The sequence below is a fragment of the Dermacentor albipictus genome, chromosome 6 (genome assembly GCF_038994185.2).
Source record: "Dermacentor albipictus isolate Rhodes 1998 colony chromosome 6, USDA_Dalb.pri_finalv2, whole genome shotgun sequence".
NCBI lineage: Eukaryota > Metazoa > Arthropoda > Arachnida > Ixodida > Ixodidae > Dermacentor > Dermacentor albipictus.
The window spans coordinates 37,868,087-37,894,181 of record NC_091826.1 but is presented as its reverse complement, the minus strand read 5'-3'; the positions used below and the strand labels follow the sequence as shown (position 1 = coordinate 37,894,181).

The 26,095-nt window shown below is 44.9% G+C and overlaps 2 protein-coding genes and 1 long non-coding RNA gene across 8 annotated transcripts in view; 1 reads left to right on the top strand and 2 right to left on the bottom strand.

Moving 5' to 3' along the window:
• The window catches only part of Naus (cortactin binding protein N-terminal like nausicaa), a 32,728-nt gene extending 22,536 nt beyond the window's left edge, over nt 1-10,192 (bottom strand). Inside the window, exons 1-4 of one of the 5 annotated variants that reach the window (XM_070540367.1) lie at nt 9,588-10,192; nt 7,958-8,059; nt 3,789-4,034; nt 1,452-1,610 (exon numbers count right to left, since the gene is read on the bottom strand). In XM_070540367.1, coding sequence (XP_070396468.1) covers nt 1,452-1,610; nt 3,789-4,034; nt 7,958-8,059; nt 9,588-9,677 — 597 coding nt within the window. In that variant the 5' untranslated portion in view covers nt 9,678-10,192. Of the gene's footprint in view, nt 1-1,451; nt 1,611-3,788; nt 4,035-7,957; nt 8,060-8,909; nt 9,057-9,587 lie in introns of those variants that run through there. The other 4 variants (XM_065447489.2, XM_070540369.1, XM_070540370.1 and 1 more) reach the window with 4 other exon arrangements.
• Nucleotides 10,193-11,282: 1,090 nt separating this feature from the next.
• LOC135914579 (calcium-independent phospholipase A2-gamma-like) lies at nt 11,283-25,857 on the top strand. 2 transcript variants are annotated; one of them, XM_065447496.1, is made up of 9 exons: nt 11,283-11,643; nt 14,035-14,689; nt 15,748-15,885; nt 17,189-17,343; nt 19,139-19,405; nt 20,155-20,212; nt 21,262-21,453; nt 21,931-22,129; nt 24,987-25,857. In XM_065447496.1, the coding sequence occupies exons 1-9, from the start codon at nt 11,573-11,575 to the stop codon at nt 25,235-25,237; spliced, it is 1,986 nt and encodes a 661-aa protein (XP_065303568.1). In that variant the 5' UTR covers nt 11,283-11,572; the 3' UTR covers nt 25,238-25,857. The 2 variants fall into 2 exon arrangements, with proteins under 2 accessions (XP_065303568.1, XP_065303569.1); XM_065447497.2 differs by lacking the exon at nt 11,283-11,643 and adding an exon at nt 11,992-12,323.
• The window catches only part of LOC135914581 (uncharacterized), a 30,614-nt gene continuing 18,867 nt past the window's right edge, over nt 14,349-26,095 (bottom strand). The window contains exons 2-3 of the long non-coding RNA XR_010568345.1: nt 17,207-17,356; nt 14,349-14,483 (exon numbers count right to left, since the gene is read on the bottom strand). This is a non-coding gene — a long non-coding RNA (uncharacterized lncRNA). The remainder of the gene's footprint in view (nt 14,484-17,206; nt 17,357-26,095) is intronic.

Here is a 26,095-nt window from a genome sequence, read left to right as displayed (position 1 = left end):
GACGGACTTCAGTAACCATTGTCCAAGCTCGGGTAACATCAGTCTTTCTTTTCGTTTCTTAATACTTAAAGGAAGCAGTCCGGCTACAGTTGTTGCACAAATAAAAACATTAAGCATTTCTAGCCAAATATGCCTCCACTAAAGTCAACCTATGTTTCTTTGTTGATTGAAACTATAACTCGTGTATGCTGTAATGAATCATGCTCTTCAAGGCTAGGCCACCTTTCAGCCTAGCTTCAAAATAGTGTTCTCTGGAGTTCCGCTCTGCTCAACCTCCTTTTCGCTTCTCCCACTCGTCCTCCTTTCACCTGTCGTCTTTCCCTATGCCTGCTCAGTCCCATCTTCCTCCAAACTGGTGGCGTTATGCCCTTCAAGGAGACAGGTAATTTCAGGCCTACCTCCAGATCGTTTGTTTGTATTTACAAAAAACAAAGAAAATAACAATCGGTACAGTAAAAATCTGTTAATTTGACCGTCATTAATTAAGAAAATCTGATAATTCAGACTCATCCTCTGGTCCTGGCAGGCTTACGCATTATTTAATGCAATGAAACTCTTGTTAATTTCGGCACATTTGGCTGCACATCGGTTAATTCGGACAACTCTCGAAGCTCAGCGAGAGCCGCAAATGTGCGACACAAAAGAGCAAAAACGGCATTCGCATCCACCAAAACCAAGCGGCGGAGTTCACATCACCATAGTGATCCGTGGAAATCGTATGTGAATGACAGCAATGCCAGAACGCATCGTGCCTATTTGTGCCTTTAAAGCCTTTTTTACTTGCGTTTACTGCCATGCTTAGCACCACATTGGCTGCGTGCCTTTACGACTGTGTAGTGGCCATACATGATCACGTCGATAGCGGCCACAGTTTCGTCCTCGACAGTTGCGGCAAACAGAAGTTTCTCTTTGACTTGGTGTGCACATTGGCCGCATGCCTTCAACACTGCATGGTTGCCATTTATGATCACGTCGATAGCGACCACGGTTTTGTCCGCAGCAGCTGCAGCAAACAGTAGTTTCATTTTTACTCGGTGCGAAGCTGTCGAGGATGAAGAGCACTGTCTACATCGCGACAGGTGGCAACCTGGCGACACTGGTAAAAAAATAACCGGGTTGTGCGCGCAGTAGTGAAATGCGTCTCAAATGAAGACACGTGCCGCGGCCGCGCGGTGAAGGAAGTCGCGAGGCCTTTGCTGCTGCGAGCGCTAATCGGACATGAGATTACAATTGCAGCTTCTGCACTGCTTTTGTGCAACATAGAAACAGGATTTGCTGATTCATTCAGTAAACAAAAGCATGTTCACATAGTATACATTTGCTTATTGTTTCCTTGATACCCTCAACAATACAACATTTTTTTCAGGCCCGTGAAATCCAAATTAATGAGGTTTTACTGTACCACTACCATTGCTACTACTACTGCTACTACAATGACGACGATATCTCACCTGCTGGAGGTCCTTCTCGAGCCTCCGGCTCTGCTGCCTCTCGAGGTCCACCTCATGGCGAAGGTGCTCTCGTTCCTTCTCTAGCAGAAAGGTCACGTTGTCGCCCTGGGCCGTGTCCTGCGCCCGTTTCCCTTTTTCCTCTTCCAGCTCCCGGCAGAGCTGCACAGTGAAGAGCACAAAGGACACCTGTTAGAGGATATACTAACAGGACATTTTGAACTTCTTATGTTCTTGCTTCAAATGAAGGTTCCAAGACCTCAAAACCCTAGAAAAGACCCTGGCAAGCCTTGCAGCACTCTAAATAACTTGCTATAACTGCTTTCTTACGGCCACTTTCAGTTTAGTTTTCAAAAAAAAAAAAAAATTATGGGGTTTTACGTGCCAAAACCACTTTCTGATTATGAGGCACGCTGTAGTGGAGGACTCCAAAAATTTCGACCACCTGGGGTTCTTTAACGTGCACCTAAATCTAAGTACACAGGTGTTTTCGCATTTCACCCTTATCGAAATGTGGCCGCCGTGGCCGGAATTCAATCTTGCGACCTTGTGCTCAGCAGCCTAACACCATAGCCACTGAGCAACCACGGCAGGTGGTTTAGTTTTCCGGGTCGTGTAGATGTCCTGACATCACAGAAAATGGTTGCGTAGGAGAACATCGCGATGTACAACACAGATAGCAGTGTTCCAGACAACCAAGCAAGTGCTAACATCTCGCTATGTCCTGTTCCCACGTGACCATCGTCATGCCACTACACATACACCTCCTAGAAAACAAAAATGAAAACGGTCATTGTACGCAGTTATAGTAATTTACTTAGGACTGCCAGTATGTTTTCCAGTCTTTCGAGGTCCAAGACTTTCATCTAAAGCACGAACATTAAAAGTAGAAAACTTTATGTTAGTGCTCCGTTAACAAGTAGTGCCAGATGAGTTGCCATGTGAACAGTCAAATGATGGCCTGTCTGCAAACAACCGATCCTTCCATGCACACAACATGTCTGCTCCTGCTATAGGCAGTTCGAAACACCTACAGGAGCATCTCATTGCCACTTTAGACACCAAGGTCAAAACTTCCAGCATTCTCCACAGAATATGCTATGCAATGGAAGCGGGCAGACCACACACAACCAATTGCATTGCCAACTAATGATATCGTGCTCACCTGTCTAATGGACCGTTGCTGAGAAGTGCGACACACAATGCGGCGAAGTTCCAGGAAAAATTGCAAAAGAAGGAAAAAATCTTTCACAAGTAAAAAGACTTGACAGAATATGACAAAATATGTTTACACGGCGAGGCTTTCTTCTTCTTTGCACAGCACAGGATCAAACACGTCAATAGCAAAAAAAAAAAAAAAAAAGCTGCTAGTACCAGCTAACCACTGTCAAAGAAAATGACAGGAACTTGCTATAAGGTCTCTTCAATTTGGCTGCACGTTCTGCGCTAATTCGGGCATTGCAGCAATTTTGTCCTCGATTTGAGAATGCACTATGCACCATCTGCACTGCCCTCTTCGATTTGGCTTCATGTAAGGCAATTTCAGCAGGGCTTCACAGCTCTCCTGCACTCACTAGATTGGAGTTGCAGATGTCGTGCAAGCTCTCTGTAGCAGAAGACCAGAAGAGAGGCAAGCTCTCTGTAGCTCCAGCTGGTTCATGGTGCTCTCACAGTTACTCTAGCTGGCATAAGAATGTGATGTGTAAGTTTGATGCCCGAGTAGATGTCGGGGCACATTAGTAAAGATTAGTAATGTGTTAAATTGCAACAGATTGTATGAGGTCTTTCTTTTGGCACGTGACTTCTGACAAAAGAAAGAGCCTACGCAGCAACCACTCTGTTTGCACAACGTAGTACTGTTAGTGATAATTGCGATTATTGCAATGACAAAAAGAAAGTATCCCTCCCCCCTTTTGCTTTGTCTGCGCTTGTCGAAAAGGCTTTACTGCCCCACAGCAGACAACAGGGTTGTTTGTTGCTGCACTTTCCTCTTCTATTTACAAGAGCCACGAGGCAAGCAGGTGCAGCATTGCACTTGCACAACGTGAACTCATGCGGTATCATGCGCGGCACTCTCGAGAACTGGTTCAGAAAGTGCAGCCAATTCAAAGAGACCGTGAATTTTTCACAACAGCTGTATATGCTCGACCCCCCTCTCTAGGATATGTGATGTCACACCATAACATCTGCCCTTTTTATCGAGTTAAAAACCATCACTGTCGCAAGGTGCCACGCTTGATTTATGTCGTGTAAAAGCGAAACAACACTATTACTGCAAGAGACTCGTCCCCCACTTCAGCAGCTACAGAAGCGCACCACGCATCACGCTTAACTACCAACCTTTGCACAGCGCTGTTCCAATGCTCGGAGCTCATCTCGGTTGCGCGCCTGGACCCGCCGGTGCAACGCGATGAGTTGTTCCAAGTGGTGCAGTTGAAGACCGTGTAGAGCTCGCACCGAGGTCATGTCGAATCGCCCATCGTAGGCATTGAGCACGTCCCGTTGCAGGGCTGCCCAGGGGTCGCTGCCCGATGCGCCGTTGGCGCCTGCCTTTCGCGGGTACAGTAGCTGCTTCACCTGCTCGGCCTGCATGTTGAGAATGGTGCAACAGTTCTTAGCCATTCTCATACTGCAAGAAATGACAAAAATTGTTCAAAATTTCCCAGAATGTGGCGTGAATGCAGGCATGTTTTGAATGCATGTGTTTTTGCAACCCTTGATAAAGTGCATACAGAATGCCACTAACATTGATAAATGCCACCATCTAGTGCAGAAAACAACAACTAGAAACGAGCAATGGATGTACCTGTCATCGGTTCACACTCTGAGGTATTCTTCCTCTTGATGACTTTACTAGTCATCAGCTAACTTAGTACAAATTCCCATGACAATACTTGTCATCAGTATAGGAGTTAATCGAAGATGAAACAATATTGTGCCTACGCCCAGATGGTGTTAGCAACCCCTCTGTCCACCGAAAAGAGAAGGAACTAAGTGTTTCGCGGGTGATGATGGTATCGCGCATGTCACATGGTTGTTCAATGAATGTTTAAATGTGCACTTGTGGCAACAAAACCTTGCTGGTAGCAGTTGCACCTTATGTTTTGTCTTTCTACTGACATGTCAACCATGCACGAGCATCAAAGATCATGCGCCAACATGCCCATATTTCCACCCATCTTGAGTCTGTGCCGAGATGGGAAAGCATTCCCTCCAAAAAGAAGACAAGAAATTAACCAGTCTAGCAGAAGGACCTAGTGTACAAAACTATGGTACAAATAGTGATGTAGGGAACTGAAACACTTGAAGCAACAAAGAATTCTGGTATTCATAAGTTCTACAGAGCTGAAGCGAGAGTGCGGAGATAATGCACAGCACGAAAGGGTGAGTTTGGAAGAACCACACTCAATTTATACTGAAGCTGCAAACAGAGTGGCTAAGGTAAACTTCAATAGTGTAAGGTAGCTTGTCGAAGCAATGAGTAAAGACAATAAGTGTGCCAGCAAGATAGCCACAAAGGCTAAATGTTAGAGGTAAAACAACACGTCTGCGAAAGAAAAGTAGGGTCACGACACTGAAGCAGCTCTTTAAAAATCTTGAAGCTGAGTATTTAATATAGTGAGATTTAGTGTAAACATACGTGTATTAGTGTTAACCTTCTCAAGTGGACTTCAGGGGTAGAGCTACAAACAGCAACAATGGTGCAGCCACCCTGTGCCAATGTGTTGAAATGAAGTGTGTACTTTTCCGCATTGTGCACATGTAATATTATTTTTTCACACCCCTTTTTCTTCTGCAATACGTCTGTTTTTCTTTGCTTTCTTTCCTTCAGACATTGTAAGGGCAAAATTAATCTTGTCCCCTCACCTAAACGTTTCTGCAGAAATGTAAGCTTCTTAATGCTCTTGTGTTTTTCCCCCATCAAGAAGCCATCATGCAACCCAACACATTGCAGTTGCACACATTGCCACAAGATGTCACTGCACGCATTTCCGTTCTAACCGACAGGTTGTTACTGGATGAAATCTATAATATGGGTGTCACACGGTGCACTTTTGACCGCGATCAAGCCCAATCCAGATCGAATTTCTCGGTCGTGATTGGCTCCTTTGCACAAAATGTGCGAGAGCGCCAATTGCAGTCGCGAATTTCGATTCGGATCGGTCCCTATCATGACCAAAAGTGTACGTGTGACACCGGTATAACATCAACATGTGTGACTTAGTAGGCCCGTCTTCTTTACCTACACTGGCTACATGAGTGTAGGTGTTGTAGAAAGTCACCATTTTATTTAACTGGTGTAGAAAAAGTGTAGCTCCACCCACCTACACAAAGCCATTTTTTATAGCAGTAGTGTAGCATGAAAGCTACCCTTTCTACACCGCAGTTTTGATTATTGTAGGTAGCAGGCGACAAATAAACAGGTTGGCACTGCAACCATGTGGCGCTATTTTTGTCTGTGACTGTCGGCTCTGATACAGCGACGATAGTGAAGGTTTTCTGCAGGGACGGGCACTGAAGTGCAGGCGTGACTGCCTGTCGCAGACGGTCACAGAGGAAGGTGAGCTAATTCTTCAAGAAGATAAAATTACGTCACCCATGGATGGTGCGGGCTGTTTCAGACTCTACGCTGTATTATATGCAGAGAAGTTGCCTTCATGCACTGAGCATTTTCGATGTATTTATTGTATTTAGCTGCAGTTTGTCTAGATTTATAGCTGAAAGGAAACTCATACATTGGCTTTTAGTTTCAGGCAAGGGCATATACCCAGCCATCAAGTGCTAGGTCATGTGCTTTTCGTCTGCTTATGCAGAAGACAACATGCAGTCTGCTCCAATTGGCTACAGCCCAGTGCACCACATGATGTCATGGCCTCTGCCCAAAACTACACTCGTCTGCACAAGCCTGCACGAAGTGTAGGTAAAAAAAAATATATAGCCCTAATGCTAAGTCTCCCTAATGGATGGATAAGCAGATGTGGTACTAGAATAACCAATCTCTCAGACGTCTGTTTGCTGCAAGCCTTCAAGTGGACACACACACACACTTTGCACAGCTTGCTGGAATAAAATAAGTTACGCAGGAAAAAAATATAATGTGGGGAAACTTGTGACTGCAAGGCCAAAACAACACCTCTCAATCAGCCTAACAGACTACACCACAGAATAACACGACAACGAACAGCACAACACTCTCACCGTGTTTTCACTACTCTGTGGTCGATTCCTGCTAACCTCGCAGTGTATGTATGCTACAGCCACTTCATACATCAGGCATCCTCAAGCCATTTGCATAGTCCTTAAAAGCCGAAATACCACTCAATATTTTTTCTCCTCAAGAATGAAGCTATGATTGTAAATCATACAGTGGCAACAGGTGAAGTAGAAGATGGCAATGGAATGTGGAGTGATCGGAGGAGAAGAACCTGTATTGGACCATAAATGCATCTTGAACACATCCCCACTGATGTTAGGAAGCAACAAGTGGATGCGGCCACGACATACAACAGGCTTATTAACCTGATAAGTGAATATTATATTAAGAAATCTGGGCAAGCATAATGGTAGGCAAGGTTAGAACAAGGCAAATATAACAGCAATGTATATGAAAAGGCCTTTATCCTACAGCAGCCTGGATTTGGTTTAGGATGACAATGGTGTTGAAAACGCAAATAACACTTTCTTTTTTTCCATACACAATGCAAAACACTAAAAGAGTCGGCATAGTCATGTAGTTTACAAGGATTTAGCGTAGGCAACAAAACTGCATGAAGTGGCCTCGTATACATATTTGCAAAGTAAGAAACTTTAACATGACTAGAGCAAAAGCATGTGGCCAAGAAGAGACCCATTACTAGCACTTGAAAGTGTGCCTGAGGGCAGTTCAAAATACGATCACACTGCTTACTAGGACAATTCGGTTATAAAAGCAAAGGAAAAGAATGTGCCATACAGTCATATAAACATAGCATGCCTAGTATGAGCTGATCAAAAGGATATATGCCAGCAATCTATGCGTGACTACTGTGTCACAGTTACGTACATGAAAGAACAGTATTGTGTGTAATCTACGTGTAACTGTTGTATCATATGTTACACATGTGAAAAGAACAGTGTTACTTGTCGGCATTTACTGTTTACAGGGACATACGTGGTTGACAAATTTCAATTACACCATTAATACCAGTGTTGCACGGGCATTTTAAATCATGATCGAGCATAATCGGGATTAAATTTTTCGATTTTGATTGGCTCATTTACCATGCTGTGGAAGGGAATCAATCACGATTGAGGAACTGAATCCCAATTGGGATCAATAATGGTCAGAAGAGCCAGTGTGACTGGGTTATAAGAATAAGTCACTGACCTCAATTATTAGCTCTTGACGTTTACATAAAAAAAAAAGAAGGAGTTCAGCAGAAACACTGAAAGCGATAACTGTCAGGATTTCTCATGCACTCCTTTGCTCATAGCAGCTTCAACTGCCAATAATATGAAGCAGAACTTGCCTTCAGTACAGCGATCACAATTTCTCGAGCCTGAAGTTCACCCTCAAGCACACTGAGTAGCTTGAGGAGGTCAGCTTTACATAGTTCCATCTTAGGGTGCCTCTGGAAAAAAAAAATATGAAAAGGGTTATGTCCTGAATACACACAAGGAGGCATAATCAAAAGTCAATAAGTAGCCACAGACATGCTGATAAACCAAACCACCTGATGTAATCCCCTGAAATCGAAACAGAATCAGTAGCTTAGCAAAGCAATCCATACATCAAAACAACCTCGCATCTCTCAGTAAACAGAAATAATGAACACGGAGAGAGGACGTGACCACAAGCGCTGGCAAATGCTTACAGAGACAGTAGCTACTCTCAAGCGTTTGTAGCAACCGAGAAGCGTGATAGATGCAAAAGGATAGACAGTTGGGCGAGTTGGTACGGTAACATGATCTTGGCTTGTAGCGCGAAGTGTACACGGGCACAGAAAGGAGCAGACGGCGCTCGTCCTGTCTGCTCCTTTCTGTGTCCGTGTTCACTTCGCGCTACAAGCCAAGACCATGTTAAGCGAGATAGACTAGAGGGTTGGGTGGATGAAACAATGGAATATTCGAAACAGCGGTTGTCACAGGGCTTTTCGTTTCGGTTCAACTCGCATCAAGGAGAGACCGTGCATATTCACCGCCACTGGAAGAGACATTTTCCAACGGTGTGCGATTCGCTGGCGTACGAATACGCGCAGCTCACTTCCACACAGGGCACACACAGATGAACGGAACTCCGGTACCGCGACCGCCGCTCATAAAAGCGGAGGCGATATGCAACTGCTCCGATAGGATGGATAGACGGAACTCCGACGGCGCGAGAGTGGAAGAGGAGGACTCGATAGGAAAAATAAAAATAGAGCGTTCCGGGTCGAATCGTCGATACAACGGGAACTCGAGAAGCTAAAAAAAGAAACTCACACAAGAAGAGAATTCGGTCAACCCAAACACGCTCACAAAAAAGAGCGTCCGCTCACGCACGCGCGGGTGCGATCATTTACGGGCAAAATCGTCGTCTGCCGCCGCGGCTCGCCGTGACACTATTTTACACGCGCCGAACGAAGCAAGCACCCCTTACCGCCCTCAAAAAAAAAAAAAAAAAAACGCTGCCCCCGCGACCGAACGCGCGGTTTCAAACGGATTTTTTGTTTTCTCGTTTCACGTCCATACGCACGCGCTAGCACGGATACATCAACACGCGACGGACTCCATTCCACTACTACGCGTGCCGACTGAAGTGAAAGAATATGCACGGCGCGTTTCAGTTCGACCGCGGTTAGATCCACCGAAACGAGGCGGCCAAGGCTACAAGCGTTGCCCGAAAGGCTCACGATGCGAACCGCGCTGTCATGCGGGGTCGTCGAAAAAACGTGGGCGCCGTTTCTAGCGCTTCGCGCCCCCCCTCTTCATCCTTTCTTCATCTTTCTCTTCTGGGAGGCGCGAATTCTTATTCACAGCCGAGGCAATACATACAAAAGTCTCTACACTGATGTAGCGCATGACACCGCAGCCTACTCACGCGACCGCGCGGATCGGAGAAGGAAGGATGCGCTCGGGATCGGAACGGATGATCCGGGTGCGATCGGCGAACCGACTTACCTTGAGCGTGCTGCTGGACAGCTTGTCAAATCCCTCGTAGGAGCAGGCGGCCGAGCCGGGCTGGGACTTGAGCGCCCCGCGACCCGCCATGTCGTCGCGGGAGGGGATACAAAGCGCCCTGGGCTTGTTATTTTTATTACTCGCCGACGCTGGCTGCGACGGCTGCTGTTTCCGCGGGTCCGGAGACGGCTAGCCGGCCGACTGTGCCGGCCGATGGGGCGCCACGGAATTGCCGACAGTCGCGGCCCAGGAGCGGCATCCAAGCGGGCCAGGTGATACGGATCAGCGAAGAGCTTCGCGTAACATCGCTCGCTTCGCTTGCTACGGATGGCTTTCACTCGGCGCCATCTTTTTTTGCTTGATGGCTGCTGTCCGCCGCCATAACGACGTCATGCGTCACGTGACACAAGATGGCGATTTCAGGGAAAGGGGTTCTTGTTTTGTTTTTCGTGGCTATTTCTTTTTCTTGCTTCGCTCAGAGCGCACGAGCAGCTGTCACTCGCCTAAGTTTCTCACGTGATTAGAGTTTCGACAGCCGCGAGCAAATACGCGTGTCTTGGCCCGCCGTGCTTCTTGACATAGGGCTGCCTCTAGTTTTCTTATACCTGAAAACCAGTGAAACAGTGGATGCGCAGTTTCGGTTTCGTGTTTTAAATTCATTTTCTTATATCTATGAACAAACATAAGTGTTCGTCGCTATTTATCGAATGGATAAATTCAGAAAAAGCATGTGTGACAAGCTTTACGGATAGGTCATTCCTATCACAAAAAACCTTTCAAGTTCAGCCGCTTTCTTTGCAATACTTCATAGCCTAGTGGCGAAGCCCACTTTAAGCGCAAACAGTTTGAGTGCGTATTTTAGACAAAACCTGGGCCTTGTGACACAAGGTATTGTACTGAAGTAGTTGTATATGTAGTTCTACGCTGTTAGTAGGAGTTCAGGTGGTTATCCCAAACATAAATATTGGTACCTGACACGTTATATATGGCATTCGCATGAACGTCTGGCCGTCTACAACCGAAGAGATTGCGTAAGCGGCATGAAAGTTTGCTGGGGTTCCAAATTTCCGATCTTGCGACATACCGGAACCTTGCTGCACTCTGTTTTATTCCTAACTTCGCATTTTTGGCACCGCTATTACTTTGGAAACCGCGACGTGATGAAATTCAAGGTAATTCTCTCGTTGACGTCTCAAAGCCAAAAGGTGCGGGGCTGCGGCTCACACGTTCTCCACGTCAAAATGCACCCATTTATTAAAACAAAAATTGTTTATGCTTAGCTGGCTTAGACGACGCTTACCATGTAAAACAAAACAAAGTTTCATAAAACCTGCACTACAAACAAAAGGCATAGTTAATTTCTTGACACCAGGTGGCGCGACAATTTGTAAAATAAAATAAAATAATGAAGTTAGTTTTTATGCGTTAAATTATCATATTATTTGTTTATTGTGTTTTGAAAAGCATAGGGTACGTGAGGAGTGTCGCTGCAGTAATATACTTGTGAATAATAATTTCCGTATTTCTGAATTGCGAAACCTTTCTCGCAATATATTACCTCTCGATCGTGGCTGAAAGCTTTTGTTGCGCCAGTGCGTTGCTAAATGTTTCTCATATGACTGCTTACAAACGAGTCACGTTTTGCGCGAGAGGTCCTAGAAGAATGTAATCGCGCTTTACGACTGACAACTGCCGCCCAGCGACAAGACCGCCGTCGTCTGCACCATTCTTTTTTTGTTGTGGTCACGTGACAAAGAATCAGGCGATAGCCGTGACGTCATTTGCTCGTACCAGCGATACCCCCCCTCCTCTCGCTCGTCATGTGTTGGGCGCGTTGTTGATGAGGGGAGCTGCTAGCTCCCTGAGGTGTGTACGCAATTATTAGCTAATCATGGGGAACAAGATGTCCCAACCGAGCTGACGAACTCAACGCGGTGTGGATTCGGAGACATCGTCCGCCTGCGCGAGGGACGAGATTCGCGATTATGCTGGCCCGAAGGACACATTGGATCGCCCGATCCAACGGTTACTGCTGGCGTAGGCCGTCAAGCAGCAGGTGAGCAACGTTTGTCCCTACGCGTTTCTTTTCTTCGCATACGAAGGCGCAGGAAACCAGCGGTTGTCGTCGCTCAAGCGAGCGTCCAGGGGACGTATTCTGAAACGTTCGCCGCGGCGAACTTTTCGCACTGGCCACGCCTCCGCCGTTGCGGCGCGCGCTGAATGGCTGCTTTGACAAAACCGGAAATTCATTTGCGCCACCTGAATTTCCGGTTTTGTCAAAGCAGCCATTCAGCGCGCGCCGCAACGGCGGAGGCCTGGCCAGTGCGAAAAGTTCGCCGCGGCGAACGTTTCAGAATACGTCCCCAGAGTTGCGAGCTGCAATTGGCGCACAGCTGACGAGAGGCTGCAAATTGCTGCTGGTTTCGGATAGTTTTCGCGAGGAAAGGAAGGGAAAGTGTTGCGTGCGTCCGTCACATACTACCTGGCTCCTTATCTTTACCTATCGCGCGGCTCCCACGCAGGTTGTGTGTCAAAACACAAGAGCTGGAGGTGCTAAAGTTCGATGATCTGATATACGATAATGCTGCAGTTCACGGGGATGCTTTTTTGGCGTACGTGACGGAAAGTCAAGGCTGTATATGTCGCTCTACGTACGGCGTTTCGCGGAAGCCAAGTTTTTTTTGCTTGACGCGAAGCCGCGATCCTCGCGATCCATTCTGGCGCTCGTCTATGTAGGTAAGTTTAAAACAGCAGCGATCGCAGCTGCAGCTCTGATTGCAGCTCCCAGTCAAAAAAAGTGAATTGGTCCAACTGGTCATACCAGTTGCTATGGCAATTTGACCCAAATGGAATGAATTGGAAACCATCTGGAATGCGCTGCACTTGAATAGGAAAAACCAATTGGACCTCACAGTTCCAATTGGTCATACCAATTGGTCCACCATTTTCCATTGGGAGACCCATTGGAACAGTGATTTCCGATTGGTCTTCCAATTGTAATGCTTGTTTGTCCAATTCGTTGTACATCTCCAATCGGAGTGGACCCATTGGATCGTTGCTGTTCCAGTTAAAATTCTTGTTGTAATGTTCCTAATTAAAAGTGTCTTTAGCTCACATTAGAATTCCAGACCCACTGAACTGTCTAATTAGCTCTTGACCTCATAACTGTCCAGTCAATTGAACCAAGCATGCATTACGTCTTAAACCAGTTAGCTGGTATTTAGACAGTTCCATGTGGTCCTCTCATGTCCCTTTGGGATATATATCTGAGGCATCATGTTGCTCAAGCGATTTTTAAGGATTTCATGTTGGAATCTATATAATTAGCAACTGGAAGAATCCTGAATGCCAGCTGCTCTCGATGGGACTTGATCCAGTTGGTTTTAGTGCGACTTCATTGACACGCCAATTTGTTTCACTAGGAAGTCGCACAGATGAGCAACGCTGTGAAACAATAAAATGTTTAACAAAAAGAACTACGCAATTAAAGCACAAGTCCTGAAATAGGATATTTTTGTGCTTTGATATGATACACAGAGAGCAGCATTTATTTCTTCTTTCGTGTTGAGAATCTGCCATAAAAATTTACTTTTTTTTTTGAAAAACTCGCACTACCATGCTGGGCTAGGGATGGTTGATTAATTTTCTTATTTGATTAAAGATTAACCATTCATCCTTTTAGCCTCTAATTGGTTAATCACTTTCGATGCAGGATTTTTTATTGATTAATCGAAATTTTTGCCGGGCACTTTAGAAAGGCTGAAGCAAGGTTATCTAGATTTTTAGGACCCTATTTTAATGTTTGAGAGGTGGAGGCAAGTTAGAAGTACAAGTGTATAAAGTTTGATGAAAAATAATTTTTAATTTGTTAAAGACTAAATAGAGTTGGCACTAGTGTCCTTTGAAAATATAAACAACATATGTGTGTTATAACATGACACAGATGTTACCATGACACCAGTTACTTTCAATTGGACGACTACAGAGGTCCAATTGGGTAGCCACTTGGATTCCAGTTAGATCTAATAGGCTTGCAACGGAAATCTAGCTTGGCAACAAGTTGCATTTAGTTAACTCCAGTCAGATCTAACTGGCTGCCAGGTTTTTTTTTGGCTGCCATTCAAATACAACTGGAAATCTAATTGGACTCAAACAGCGTTTCCAATTCGTTATGAACGGTATGGTCCAGTGGGTGGCAAAAATCCTACTGGATCAACACCAGCTGGTGGTAGTTGGAAAATTAACAATTGGGCCCATTGGACTTTTTAGACTGTGTGTATATTGGATCCGCACATATAGCACAAGAATTGTCAACTATGTGCAGCATTGCGAAATTATGCGAATGCCACCAAGTTCCAGCTGTTGGGAGTACAAAAGCGTTACAACTGCCTCGATCACTGTGCGCTGGTTTTAGCGCCTGCTTATCTTCAAGTTTCGCACATTTCAGGTTGAAAAGAAAGCCAGGCTTGATGCTGACCCGCCAGAACAGCACTTCCAAGTCCATGCCAAACCCATACTGGACGTCCAAGCTCACCAACTCGCTGGAGCGTCTTCAGAGCAAGACGCGCCTCAAGTTGAACGCCCGCGTGTTGTTCGACAGCATAGCTGCATTCAGGGATACTCACTTTCAAAGGATGGCACTACTGTTGCGCAGCAGTGCATCGACGCAGCACAAGATGCAAGTCAGGCCAAGTACTGATCTCGAAATACAAGGGGCATCGCAGAGCTCTGCAGACGACGGTAGAGCAGACGTCGAGGATCTGAAGCAGACGCCCTCCGAGAGCCTTGGTTCTTGGCGAGAGTTTCTTCGCAATGCCATCACACCGGGTCCAGGAGCTGGAGACCACCGGACAGTACGGCTGGGTGTGCAGCAGGCGACGAACAAGGATCTGTCATCTGATCACAGCGTAGTGAAAGGAGAGATGATAGTCAGAGACCCCGCGAAGGGTGACACCTCCTGGCAGGAGTTTGCAAAGGCACAGGAGTCTGAGGTGAACAAGATTCTGTCCGAATTGGAGCTGGCGCAAGACCAGAAGCCCAAGCCTCAGAAGGAGGATGTAGCTGCTGCAGACACTAAAAGCAAGGTTCCTGCTATGTCACAGGTACACACGCCTCTTTATGTGTAACTGTGTAATTGGTTCTTGGCCTTAACTGGCATCATGGCTGGTATAATGCAAGGATCTTTTCTCTCGATTTTGTTCCGTTCTTACAATCCATCGCTCACGAGCAGCCGATAGTGATGATAGCATAGATGGAGCGCTGCTCAGTTCACTGACGAAGCTAAGTAGAAGGATTGGAAGAGAAGTGTTGCATTATGCCAACCCATGTTTGCCATTGACTTATAAGTACACACAATGTTTGCATCATAAGGTTCTTGCACTTGACATACTGACAAGGATGTTGATCTTAAGTTAGTTTCATGCAGAACATCACTGTTTAGTTTCACAGTGCACATTATTGTTTTGGAGATGCACGCAAGTGAAGTGTGCAACATTTTGTACATTGTGAAATCAAGTTAAAACATAACGGAATGAAGTAAGTACAAAAGTGACTACCTGAGTCTGCAATTTGGTATTGATATGAGAACTATTGCTGAATGTGGTGTTATAGATGAGTATTCATTTTGGGCTGTGAGTAATAAAATTTGCTTCCATTGGTGAACTTGGCAAACTGAAAATAGTGTGCATGCTGTTTCACGCTAATTGTCCCTGCTTGTTTCAAGCCAGCTTCAACAAGCTACAGAAATGTTATTAGCATGTAAGTGCTTATTATTAACAAACATTATGACTATACACTGTTTTCGGGACTCAGATGCCCACATCAGTGGAGGACAAGAGCCTGCCCGGAATATTACTCTGTGGGAAGCAATGTAATTGTCCAAAGCTGCTAATGATAGTGAAGATCTGTACTGTTAACAGTCCTGAGGTATGCAGTGGTTAGGCATTTAGGCTACTACAGCAGTTAGTGTAAGTCACGCAACTACTGACAGTATCAAGAGCCAAGTGCGTTCACTCACTCAATTTACTTAATCCCCAGAACCTGTCGCCTACTTCACCTTGATCGGTGGCTTCCATTATTATTCCTTTGCTTTTGTTTGCTCCGTCTGTGATTCACACATATATATAAACAAAGTTGAATCATACGCATTGCCCTCTGCTAGGTGGAAATAGACCGAACATCGCGCGTGCTCCTGAAATCAGTGGTGGCAGCCTCATCACCGGCATCTCAAGTGGCGCGACTGGAGGAACTAAACAACCACATTCTGAGCAATCCCAGCAGTCTGTGCATACTTGTTAAGGTGAGCTGAGTCCTTGATCAAGAACAACAAGTTACAACACAAAAACCCCACAAGGACAACAGCTAGTAGACAAAGTCGATACACAGCGCTTTGCGTGCCTTATTCACACTGTGTCTTCTACTGTCCTCGTGGCTTTCTTGTGCTATAACTTGCTTTTGACAAGACGGAAACAACAATCCTGTATTGCAACCATTCATCTGTTTCTGGTCTCTAATCTCATGCATGTGCTCCAATTCAGAATTTGGTAACTGCATATTAAAAGAAAAAAAGAAAGCTTCCCATGAATATGCGAAATGCAGGAGAGTTTCATTCTCACACGTGCTCACTTGTATATCTTGCTGTAGGAATGTTGTTATTTAGCAGCTGCCAGACTGACTTATGTTAAACCTGTTAACTCCTGGTGATCACTGTTCAAAAAAGTTTACATCCTAGTGACCATTCGGGGCAGAGTCTTTATTCATACGCATTCGCAAAACATTGTGAAGAAAGATAACAGAAGGCAACAGTGAGTGCAGAAAGAAAGAAGACTGCAGATTAACTTACCCATTACTGACAGCACATAGCAGTTCTTCAAATTTTGTGACATTGCACCTTGTGGCAATCGTTAAGTTGCCAATAAGCTTTGAATTCATTCACTGATTGTACGTTGCATGAATGATGACTAGCATGAAACAGTGACTTCGCAAACCCCGTAAATGTCCTCTTATAATAACATGAAGTTGAGTTGGATCACGCGAACTTGTGCACTGTTTGTTTGGGACTTCCTTTCACTATAGAACTAAGAGCGCAAAAATAGAACTCTTGTCTCAAAGTTCTACTTCCACACCCACAGCGTTAGTCCAGTGGCTATGGCACTGGGCTGCTGAGCTCAAGTTCGCGGGTTCAATCTTGGCCGTGGCAGCCACATTTAATAGAACTCTTGTCTCAAAGTTATACTTCCACACCCGCAGCGTTAGCCCAGTGGCTATGGCACTTGGCTATTGAGGTCAAGTTCGCGGGTTCAATCTTGGCCGTGGCAGCCACATTTCGACGGAGGTGAAATGAAAAATTGGTTGTGCGCTTATATGTAAGTGCATGTCAAAGAACCCCATATGGTCAAAACCAAAGGTGTGCCTCATAATCAGATTGTGATTTTGGTATGTTAAACAGCAGAATTTTATTTAATTTATTTTCACGCTGTTAGTGTAATTATGTCCAACCAACTAACCCAAACCTGCACCTTGCCTTCCTTTCGTGGTACTAATCTACGCTTGGCGTTTCCTTAGGAACGGGTCATACTAATCTACTCTTGGCGTTTCCTTAGGAACGGGCCATTGCTCACATTCTCCGAATGCGGGAGTACTCCAACAACAGTTCCGTCATGTCCACGGCACGTGAGACTCTGGCCTTGCTGGGATACGTTGATCCGCCGAGGGGAAGGGGCCTCCGTATTCTCTCCATCGACGGCGGAGGCACGAGGTGAGCCTTTCTCCTGTGGTCAAGAAATTTTGGTGAAAGGAACACTAGAGGGAAATGCAAAGCTGAGCTAGGGTAGTGGTGTATGCTTCTAGTATACCACACATACACTAATAAACAAGTTGTGAGATCTTCGATTTTGGACCTTCTGAGCAGAACTGACCAGCAAGTTAGCCCTTCGCTATGCCAGACCGTTAGCCCCAGATAGCCACCCGAGTACTCACTCTCAAATTTATCACTTCCACGTTCGCCCCAAGTAGCCTACCCATCGTACGTGCTGCTTGTGTAATCCCAAGAATGTAGCACAAGGAAACCATATACATCAACCAGTGCATCCAGAAATGTGCTCGTGCTAGTCAGAATAAGTTCATTGATAACGGGAGAGGTCAGCTACGCTACTCTAGGTTTAATATATAAGAGATGAAGCAAGGAGAGAGAAAAGAAAGAAAATATACCTACACACGCAAGCATGTACTCACACACAAGCTCGGGGAATGTGAGCAACAGTGAGCACCATATCAAATGAACACAGCGGAAAGTGGAGCCTTACAGTACCGGTAGTGAACAAACAGATATTCATCTCTGTCCCCCTGGTGGCAGCAGTGCACATATGATTTCAAAATATCTCTTTTTGAAAAAGATGGCAGCTGATACCTTCAAAGCAGAGGTAATGAATTTTTTTCACAGAAATCCACATTATCACACATATTTTTTACCTACTGTATGTACAATCTTAGATTAGGGGTGAGTCTGTGCTTGGAACAGCTTTAGAGCAGAGGATGTTCACTTTGTCTCCTTTGAAGTGGCCTCCTTGGCAAGCTGTGCACCGTCTCCCCATCTTGGTGTCACTTTCGGAACTTGTCTCAAGTGAACATGCTCAAGTGGTGCGTCACAGCTAGTCACATGTTCAGCATATTTGCCACAATGGCGACCTCTCATCTTCAATTTCAATTTTAGGGAATGAGATAAGTCAGCTGGGCTAATACAATGTGAGCAGAAGGGGTCATGGAACCACAGGTATGCACATCTTTAAATGCAAAACTTCCTTTGTGGAGGTGAATGGGTTCTGACGCTGCAGTCAGTTGTACCTGTGCAGACAAGGGTGTGTGTGGAGGAGGAAGGTATATGTAGGGTGAGGCACCAATTGATCGACTGCATAAGTGATGATGCCGTCCCCGCTGTAGTGAATGCACATCTGCAATCGGTCGTGTCGGAACTCTTCAGAGGTGGCTCCAAATGGAGTGGCCTGTCAGTCGGTGCAGAGTGACACATCACGTTAAGCTGTTCTAGCCGAAATACAAGAAGCTCAATGGCAGTGAGAGGCGGCCAAAGCTGCTGAACAATGAAAGCCTTTATGTCAAGTTAATAAAATTTCTGTATTTGAACGACGCCAGCAAGGCGATCGCAGTGACCACGTCCGATAGCACAGCACCACTTTCCAGTTCTTCCTCACCAGAAACCCGACATGGTGGATGAATTTCATCTGCAAGCAATTATCAGAAGCTCTGTCAGTTCCGGAGCAACACGGAAGGTGCCTCTACCGGCATGTCGTCTCACACATACTGTGCGGTCGGGCGTGTTCGGTGCGGGCGCCATGCTGGCATTGCTCAAATAAAGAGCTTTTATTAACTTGACACTTTCCTTGCTTCGACAACAATCTGTAACTGGTATCTGTGTAATTTTTTTGTCAGAAACTCTTGATCTACACGTGTGAGCAGACCTGGACAAAAATGAAAACTTCTTCCGGATTACTCAGTGGAATTGATCGTATTTTGGTTGTTTCCCCATTTCATTGCAGGGGCATTCTGGCCATCGAGTTTCTACGACAGCTGGAGGTCTACACGGGGCAACGGGTGTTCGAGCTGTTCGACTACGTGGCCGGCGTGAGCACGGGCGCCATCCTGGGCTACCTGCTTGGCGGCCTGCACACTTCCCTGGACCGGTGCGAGTCTCTGTATCGCAGCATGAGCCTCGAGGTGTTCACCCAGAACGCTTGGTGGGGCACGGGGCGCCTGGTGTGGAGTCATGCCTACTACGATACCTCATACTGGACTGATGCCATCAGGTGCGTGCAACAGCATCACACTCTTATTGTTGATGGTGCAAGTGGAAGCCAACGCCATACTGTCCAACCTTGTTACGAGAAACTGAAAGGCACAATCACCTAAAACACTAATATTCACAAATTAACTTTTTAATTACCTTATTATACATACTACTGCAATTTACAAATTGTAGCCGGTGAGCTTGAGACGCTCATCCACTAGGAATTAATCCTAAGGATCGCGCGAATTTTGAGATGAAATGTAATTTACTGCTATGAAATTTGCAATAAAAGTGCACTATTGTTCCACTTATTTGTGTAACTAACCGATGTTTTATGCATTGAAGCAGCACAAAAGAAATAGAACACTCATATGTATTTCGTTGCACAGTTTGAAAATGAATATGTCAGAACTGGTGTCATTCTGAAAAGTTGTTTCAAATGGATACACCTTGTGAACTCACCGGCTGCAATTAGTAAATTGCAATATGTACCCTAAAGTAAATAATCAAAAAGCTAATTTGCTAATTTGTGATAATTAATCCGTTATGCCTTTTGATTTCTCGTGCAAAAAATGTCTGCCTCTGAATAACTTAGCTCAACGGCTGGGATTATGCTATCTGCCACAGGCGATTTAAGAAATTCTTTATGGCATTAAAAAAACACATGGTAGTTAATTGCTGCATCTTCATTACACTATGCTGTGTGGCCTATCTGTATGTATATATATATATGTATATCATGACTTTTTCCTTTCCTTGTCCTACCAGGCGGGTCTTTGAGGACAAGACCCTATTGGAAACCACAAGAAATTTGTGCAGTCCCAAGGTAAGATATCGTAAAACAGAAAGTGTTGAATTTATCAATGATGTGTTAGAGGCAGCAGTGCTAATGACACTGCTTCACCAGGTGCCTTCATATTTGTAGTGCTATTTTTTTCTGCGCACTGGAAATTTCTTCTATGTTCGGTTATGCTGACCTCCGCCCGACTCTCGCGTGACTTGCAGTGGTCATGAAATGCCTGAAACTAGGCCTCAGTTGTCATGCAGGGTTCTGAGCAGCACCATTGTCTGAAAAGAAAAATGTAGTCAGGGAGCTGGAACATGAAGTATACGAATTGAAAGCCTAGTTGTCGTACTGCTGTTTAATGTAGTAAGATGAACTGTAGGCCTATATACATGTAATGTTATGTACTGTGTATATAACTTATACGATGTAAGTATAGTAGACAGCCGTAAAGACAAACTTGAAGGGACCGCGAAAATCTGTTATTCTTGTCAGAAGTATGTCTTAAGAAGAAGCGATTCACGGATCTCGAAGCATTGCAGATCTTGAGTTCCGTGCAGTACGTATAGACTATCATCGACAAACCAAATGTGAAAGTACAAAATAACATTTCTTATTAGCAGTAACTTGGCAGTGCTACCTCTAATCACTATGTATCTGGTCACCAGAAATGGTATAATTTCAGACTGAATGTGCTAGGCAAAATCATGCTAACTCGAATGAATTGGTGAAAGTGAAAACAAAAGAATTTATCGCAGCGGGCTCTGGATTGCTTGCTATTGAGTTATCCATGATTGCACTTTATGAGATTAACTGTATAATGCAGCTGGGTAATGAAACAGCCTGTTGCCAGTGTAATATTTACAGTGTTGTGGTAGTATGAGCCTTGCAACACTTGCCAGTTTATCACCTTGTGATATATTAGGAGCTGCTCAAGCTGTCCATTCAGGGCCAGTATAACGTAGTGACTGACAAAACACGGAAAGCAAAAAAATCAAAACAGAATCATTTACATTCTCTCAACCCAGCTCCTTTCTGGGCTGTCCTTTGGGGAAATGAAACAAGTTGGAACTACTACATTGATTTTGCAGGTGGGAGCCATATCAGTGGCAGTGAACCAGCCGACTCTGAAGCCGTATGTCTTTCGGAACTACAACCTCCCGCACCGAGTGGAGTCGCACTACTATGGCAGCTGCAAGTACAAGATGTGGCAAGCGATCCGGGCCTCAGGGGCTGCGCCGGGGTACTTCGAGGAATACGACCTGGATGGCTTCGTCCACCAGGTCTGTACTCGTTGAGTCGCTGCGTGTCTACATCCAAACCACACGTCTCACTAACCTATCTCACTTGCTTTGCATTGCACATCTGACTGTTTACCCAGCCACAATGTGAAAGTGTTGCAGTTTAAATCGTTTTTCAGTTCTTGTTTCCTGAAGCTAATTGACTTGTCGTCATGAGTCGATGGCTGTGGCGTCCCACTGCTGAATGTGAGGCCACAGATTCAAGCTTGGCCGTCATGGCCATGTTCCGATGGAAGCTTAATGCGAAAATGCTCTTGTGCCAAGCTTTGGGTGCATGCAAAATAACCTAAAATAGTCAGACTTGATCTGGAGCCCTTCGCCATAGTGTCTGTCATAGACCCTGCGTTGCCTTGGGATGTAAAACACAATCACTCAATCGGTACGTTAGTTGGTCAGATTGCATGTAACCACGCCATCAATGCAAAGGGCCAATGTTGTCTGCTCTTTCATGTCTTGCAGGATGGTGGCCTGATGTGCAACAACCCTACAGCCGTGGCGATCCACGAAGCCAAGCTTCTGTGGCCCAACGAGCCAATCCAGTGTGTGGTGTCGTTAGGTGGAGGTCGCTTCATTCCGGAGGTGACGGAGCAGAACCAGGGGTTCACGTCGCTCAAGAAAAAGATCCTCAAGGTCATCGACAGTGCCACTGACACTGAAGGTGCGTTTCTTTGGAGCAGCTCAGATGGCCAAACCTAATATTGCGTGTGAATTAACGGCCGTATGTACAAATTAACTCTAAGCCCTTCTTTAACTCACACTGAGTGAAGCATATATTCTAAAAGAATGATTGCTCTCTTTGGGACAGATGTTTTCCCCAAACAGTAATTGTCATCTGTGTTGCTTGCATTTCCTATCTTGAAAACCGTGCGCTCACTACTTTCCTGTCAAGAATGCTATGTCACGCTGATAACGCGCATGCCATTTGTGATTTGAAAGTCCAAGGTACGCAGCATTAAAGAAAGGAAAAGACACGCAAAATAGATGATGATTATTGTTTTGGAGATAAGGACACACCCCAACGAGTGCAAACTTTTTTTATACCGTAGCGGCTCTTGAAGAGTGAACAGCACTTAAATAAAGCTTCTTTGCGATTTCTATGACAGATAATGATCAGGCCTTAGGCAACAGCTGCGTGAAAGGAGAGCTGATGGTCAAAGACCCTGCGAAGCATGATAGCTCCTGGCAATAGTTAGCAAAGGCACAAGGGTCACAGGTGGACGAGATTCTGTCCAAAATGGTTTCGGTGATTCCTACGATGAGAAGCTGCTTGAGAAATGCACCGTTGTTCAACTGCACTCAATGAGGTGCTGAAAAGCACCTTGATACAAGGTCTCTGCTAAATCTTCATGTAGCATCATTCAAGCACAACACCTGCTGGGGTGCAGCGGAAACACCACCATCCACTTTCTTTAGCTATGATGTGAAGCGGAAAATCATTCCAGAATACAGAGGATAAAGTTGTACACTTGACCACAAAAGCGTACGGGCCGTACTACGTGACAAAAAGCTGAATATCTCCATGGTCTCGGAATGCAGCCGGGTATACAGTAGACTGTGGATAAGCAAAACTTGCTTGAATGAAGATGCCGGATAAACAGGACAATGGTATCAACTTTCATTGGCTGCCCATAGGTACAATGTTAGTTAACTTTGGCTAAACGGAACCCATGTTCTTGTGAACTCACTTTAATGGAACTTTACCAAAACTAGCACCTACCTCATCGGCTTATGGAAAGTGCGACAAACATGTTGAACTTTTGTCATGTAACACTATGAAAACTTGCGGTGCTATTGGAAACACGTGATGCTACAAATAAATAATAAAGATTACACCTAATTCATCAACCAGCTACTGTAAAGTTAAGGCCAATTAAAGATGTCGAAGTTGCAATGGTGTTTCTATCAAGAGGGCTTCTCTGGGAGAGTAGTGATTCCTGAGGAAAAAGAGAGCAGCACTACAGAGTAGGTAGGATCTTGCAGCTAGGCTGCCTCTACTGCTTCGTTCACACCACCATGAATAAGAGACCTCAGATGATGCTCTTGTTACCTGCTGTGAAGAGACGGTTGAAAATATTATGGGTGAAGTTCACGGCGAAGACTTTGTCTTTATACACATAGACAAAACCCGCCAGAGTTGGTTAGCGGCTATGGTGTTGGACTGCTAAGCACGAGGTCGCGGGACCGAATCCCGGCCACGGTGGCCGTATTTCGACAGATGCGAAATGCGAAGACACCCGTGTACTTAGATTTAGGTGCACGTTAAAGAACCCCAGGTGGCCCAAATTTCCAGAGTCCCCCACTACGGTGTGCCTCATAATAAGATCATGGTTTTGGCATGTAATACCCCATTTTCTTTTTTTCTTCTTTTTTTTTTACGTATTGATGAAGACATAGATATTACTGTTCCAGTGAGTGTTACAGTTACGGATCAGGCGGCAAGACGTGCGGTTGAAAGTCAATAGCGCACTTCTGAATGTGAAGCCTGCGCTGAATTATTGCTAATATTTTCGCGCATGAACATACCGTTGCGGTAAAAAAGCAACAAAATAAGAAGCACAGCGCACATAAAGTATCTTTTTTTGTTCAGCAGTAATATCAAAACACCCAGACACTTTTTGAATAAAACAATTCTTGGCGATTCTTGTGTACTTCGCTTAAGTGAAACTTCGGGAAAATGGAACACATTTTAATGCAAGAGCATTAAGGACCTTGTGTCGCAGAAAATCTGGCGACAGCGGAGTTGTCTGCGAGCGAAAGTTTCCGTATATACTGTTTAGGCATATGTATATGCCACGCCTTGCTGTATGACTTGCTGTATTTGTGAGCTATATTTGCACACCATTCTATCACTAAAGTTGCTCATACCTTGTCTTACATTCCTGACAAAGTTGTTCCTCAGAATTTTGAGAATGACAGCCCATAAAAAAATGTCATGAAATAAAACACCAACAGCACTTGCCTTTTATGTTAAATCTTCTCAGATGTAAATATTCAATGTGCGAAACTATAACAAAAACCTGAAAATGATGTAATTTTTTCGGTGTGGTTGTGCACTACCTCTGTGATCAGCCCACGCAAGAGGCCACGTTCGTACCAGAAAGCTCACCTTCGTGCATAGCATTCGCCGCCAGCATTTCCCAGTAAACATTATGGTCACATAAGCTGCAGTTGCCAGGAAATGCAAGAAGCAGTCAGGGATCTTTGAATGCTATCGTGTTCCACTTTTAAAGGTGAAGCTTAAGCGTCCTCCAAATTTTCCTGTCCATTCGAGTTCCATTTAGGCGGAGTCTACTGTACTAAAATTTTCAGCCTGTACCAGTGCAGAACCTCAATGTTGTGCAGAACCACAAAAACCTGAGGAGTGGTTTAGGACCCCTTTAAGGCCCACACCTCCCACTTTGGAGCACCAAAATTATTTTGGGGGAAAAAAATTGTTTCACCAGGTGTTGCATGTCTACCCATGTGTGAGGGTTCGTTTTAGTCTGTCTAAAAATGAACCTTCTTTTTTTTTTCAGCTGTTCACACCACAGTTCAAGATCTCCTGCCTCCAAACGCCTACTTCCGTTTCAATCCATACCTGTCGGAATGGATCACTCTGGATGAAAACCGCGCTGAAAAGTTAGACCAACTCAAGCAGGACGCCCAGATGTACCTAAGGCGCAACTCCGAAAAGTTTGACTCTGCCGTCAAAAGTCTGCTGACGAAGCGAGGGCCGATGCAGAGGGTCAATGACTGGCTAAGGATGCAGTTGACTATTAAGTGGTGATAGTCGAACGTTACAGACACGCATCACTTGTAAAAAGTCAGAACTTTTGAACAAAGGAATATAGTGTGAGCAAATGGTCTTTCTTGCATTTGGCAAACAATGCAATTTGTTCCTTTTTTACTATTTTAAGGCTAGGAACATTGATTGTAAAGGCTAGGCAAGCGATTTGAAGAGATATTTGTCCTTGACTTCTTAAGCAAATTGTGTTGGATGCGTGCGTGGTTACCTATGGAAATCATTGTTGATATAGTGAAGTACGCACCTTGTATGATAACTGTTCGTACAAATAATTGATCGAGTTCCACCTACAACAGGCACGATGGTGCCGTCCTGACTTGTCAATTATGCACATTTTCACAACCTCGACGTACTTACTTCCACACAACACCGTCGTACTTTTGTTACGTAGTGGGGCAGCCTGCCCAGCGCAGATATGTTATATCTGTTCTCTGCAAGCTTTTATATGTATATTATTTCACCCGTACTTCGCTAGTCAGCCTGCAAGCCTCTGTCACTCTGCATGCATCGTTGTGTGCAAATGGACAAGTTTGTCACTGGGGACTTGACATCGTCCTGCCTCCTAACGTTGTAAATAAAATAAAGTTGATTGTTTTCTTGTATGTGTGTGTGGAATTCCTGTTGTCGCTCGCATAAACCAGATCTTCCATTTGGTGCATGCAAAACGGCTGTTAAAGAAGGAGAAAAAGAAAGAATGAAACTTGGAATAGGCAATACCTAGAACACAATGGCATAACTTATACTACATTTCAGTCTGTCTCAATTTACAATGGTTGATCACCATCAATAATGACATTGCTCATGAATAGCAATTGTGCACATTCCTGAAATGCTGCCGAT

Coding starts and splice junctions, on each gene's coding strand:
- LOC135914579 (XM_065447496.1), top strand. CDS start 11,573: ATGCTGGCCCGAAGGACACATTGGATCGCCCGATCCAACGGTTACTGC. Junction 15,886..17,188: donor GTCTGTGCATACTTGTTAAG/GTGAGCTGAGTC, acceptor GCGTTTCCTTAG/GAACGGGCCATTGCTCACAT. Junction 21,454..21,930: donor TGGATGGCTTCGTCCACCAG/GTCTGTACTCGT, acceptor CATGTCTTGCAG/GATGGTGGCCTGATGTGCAA.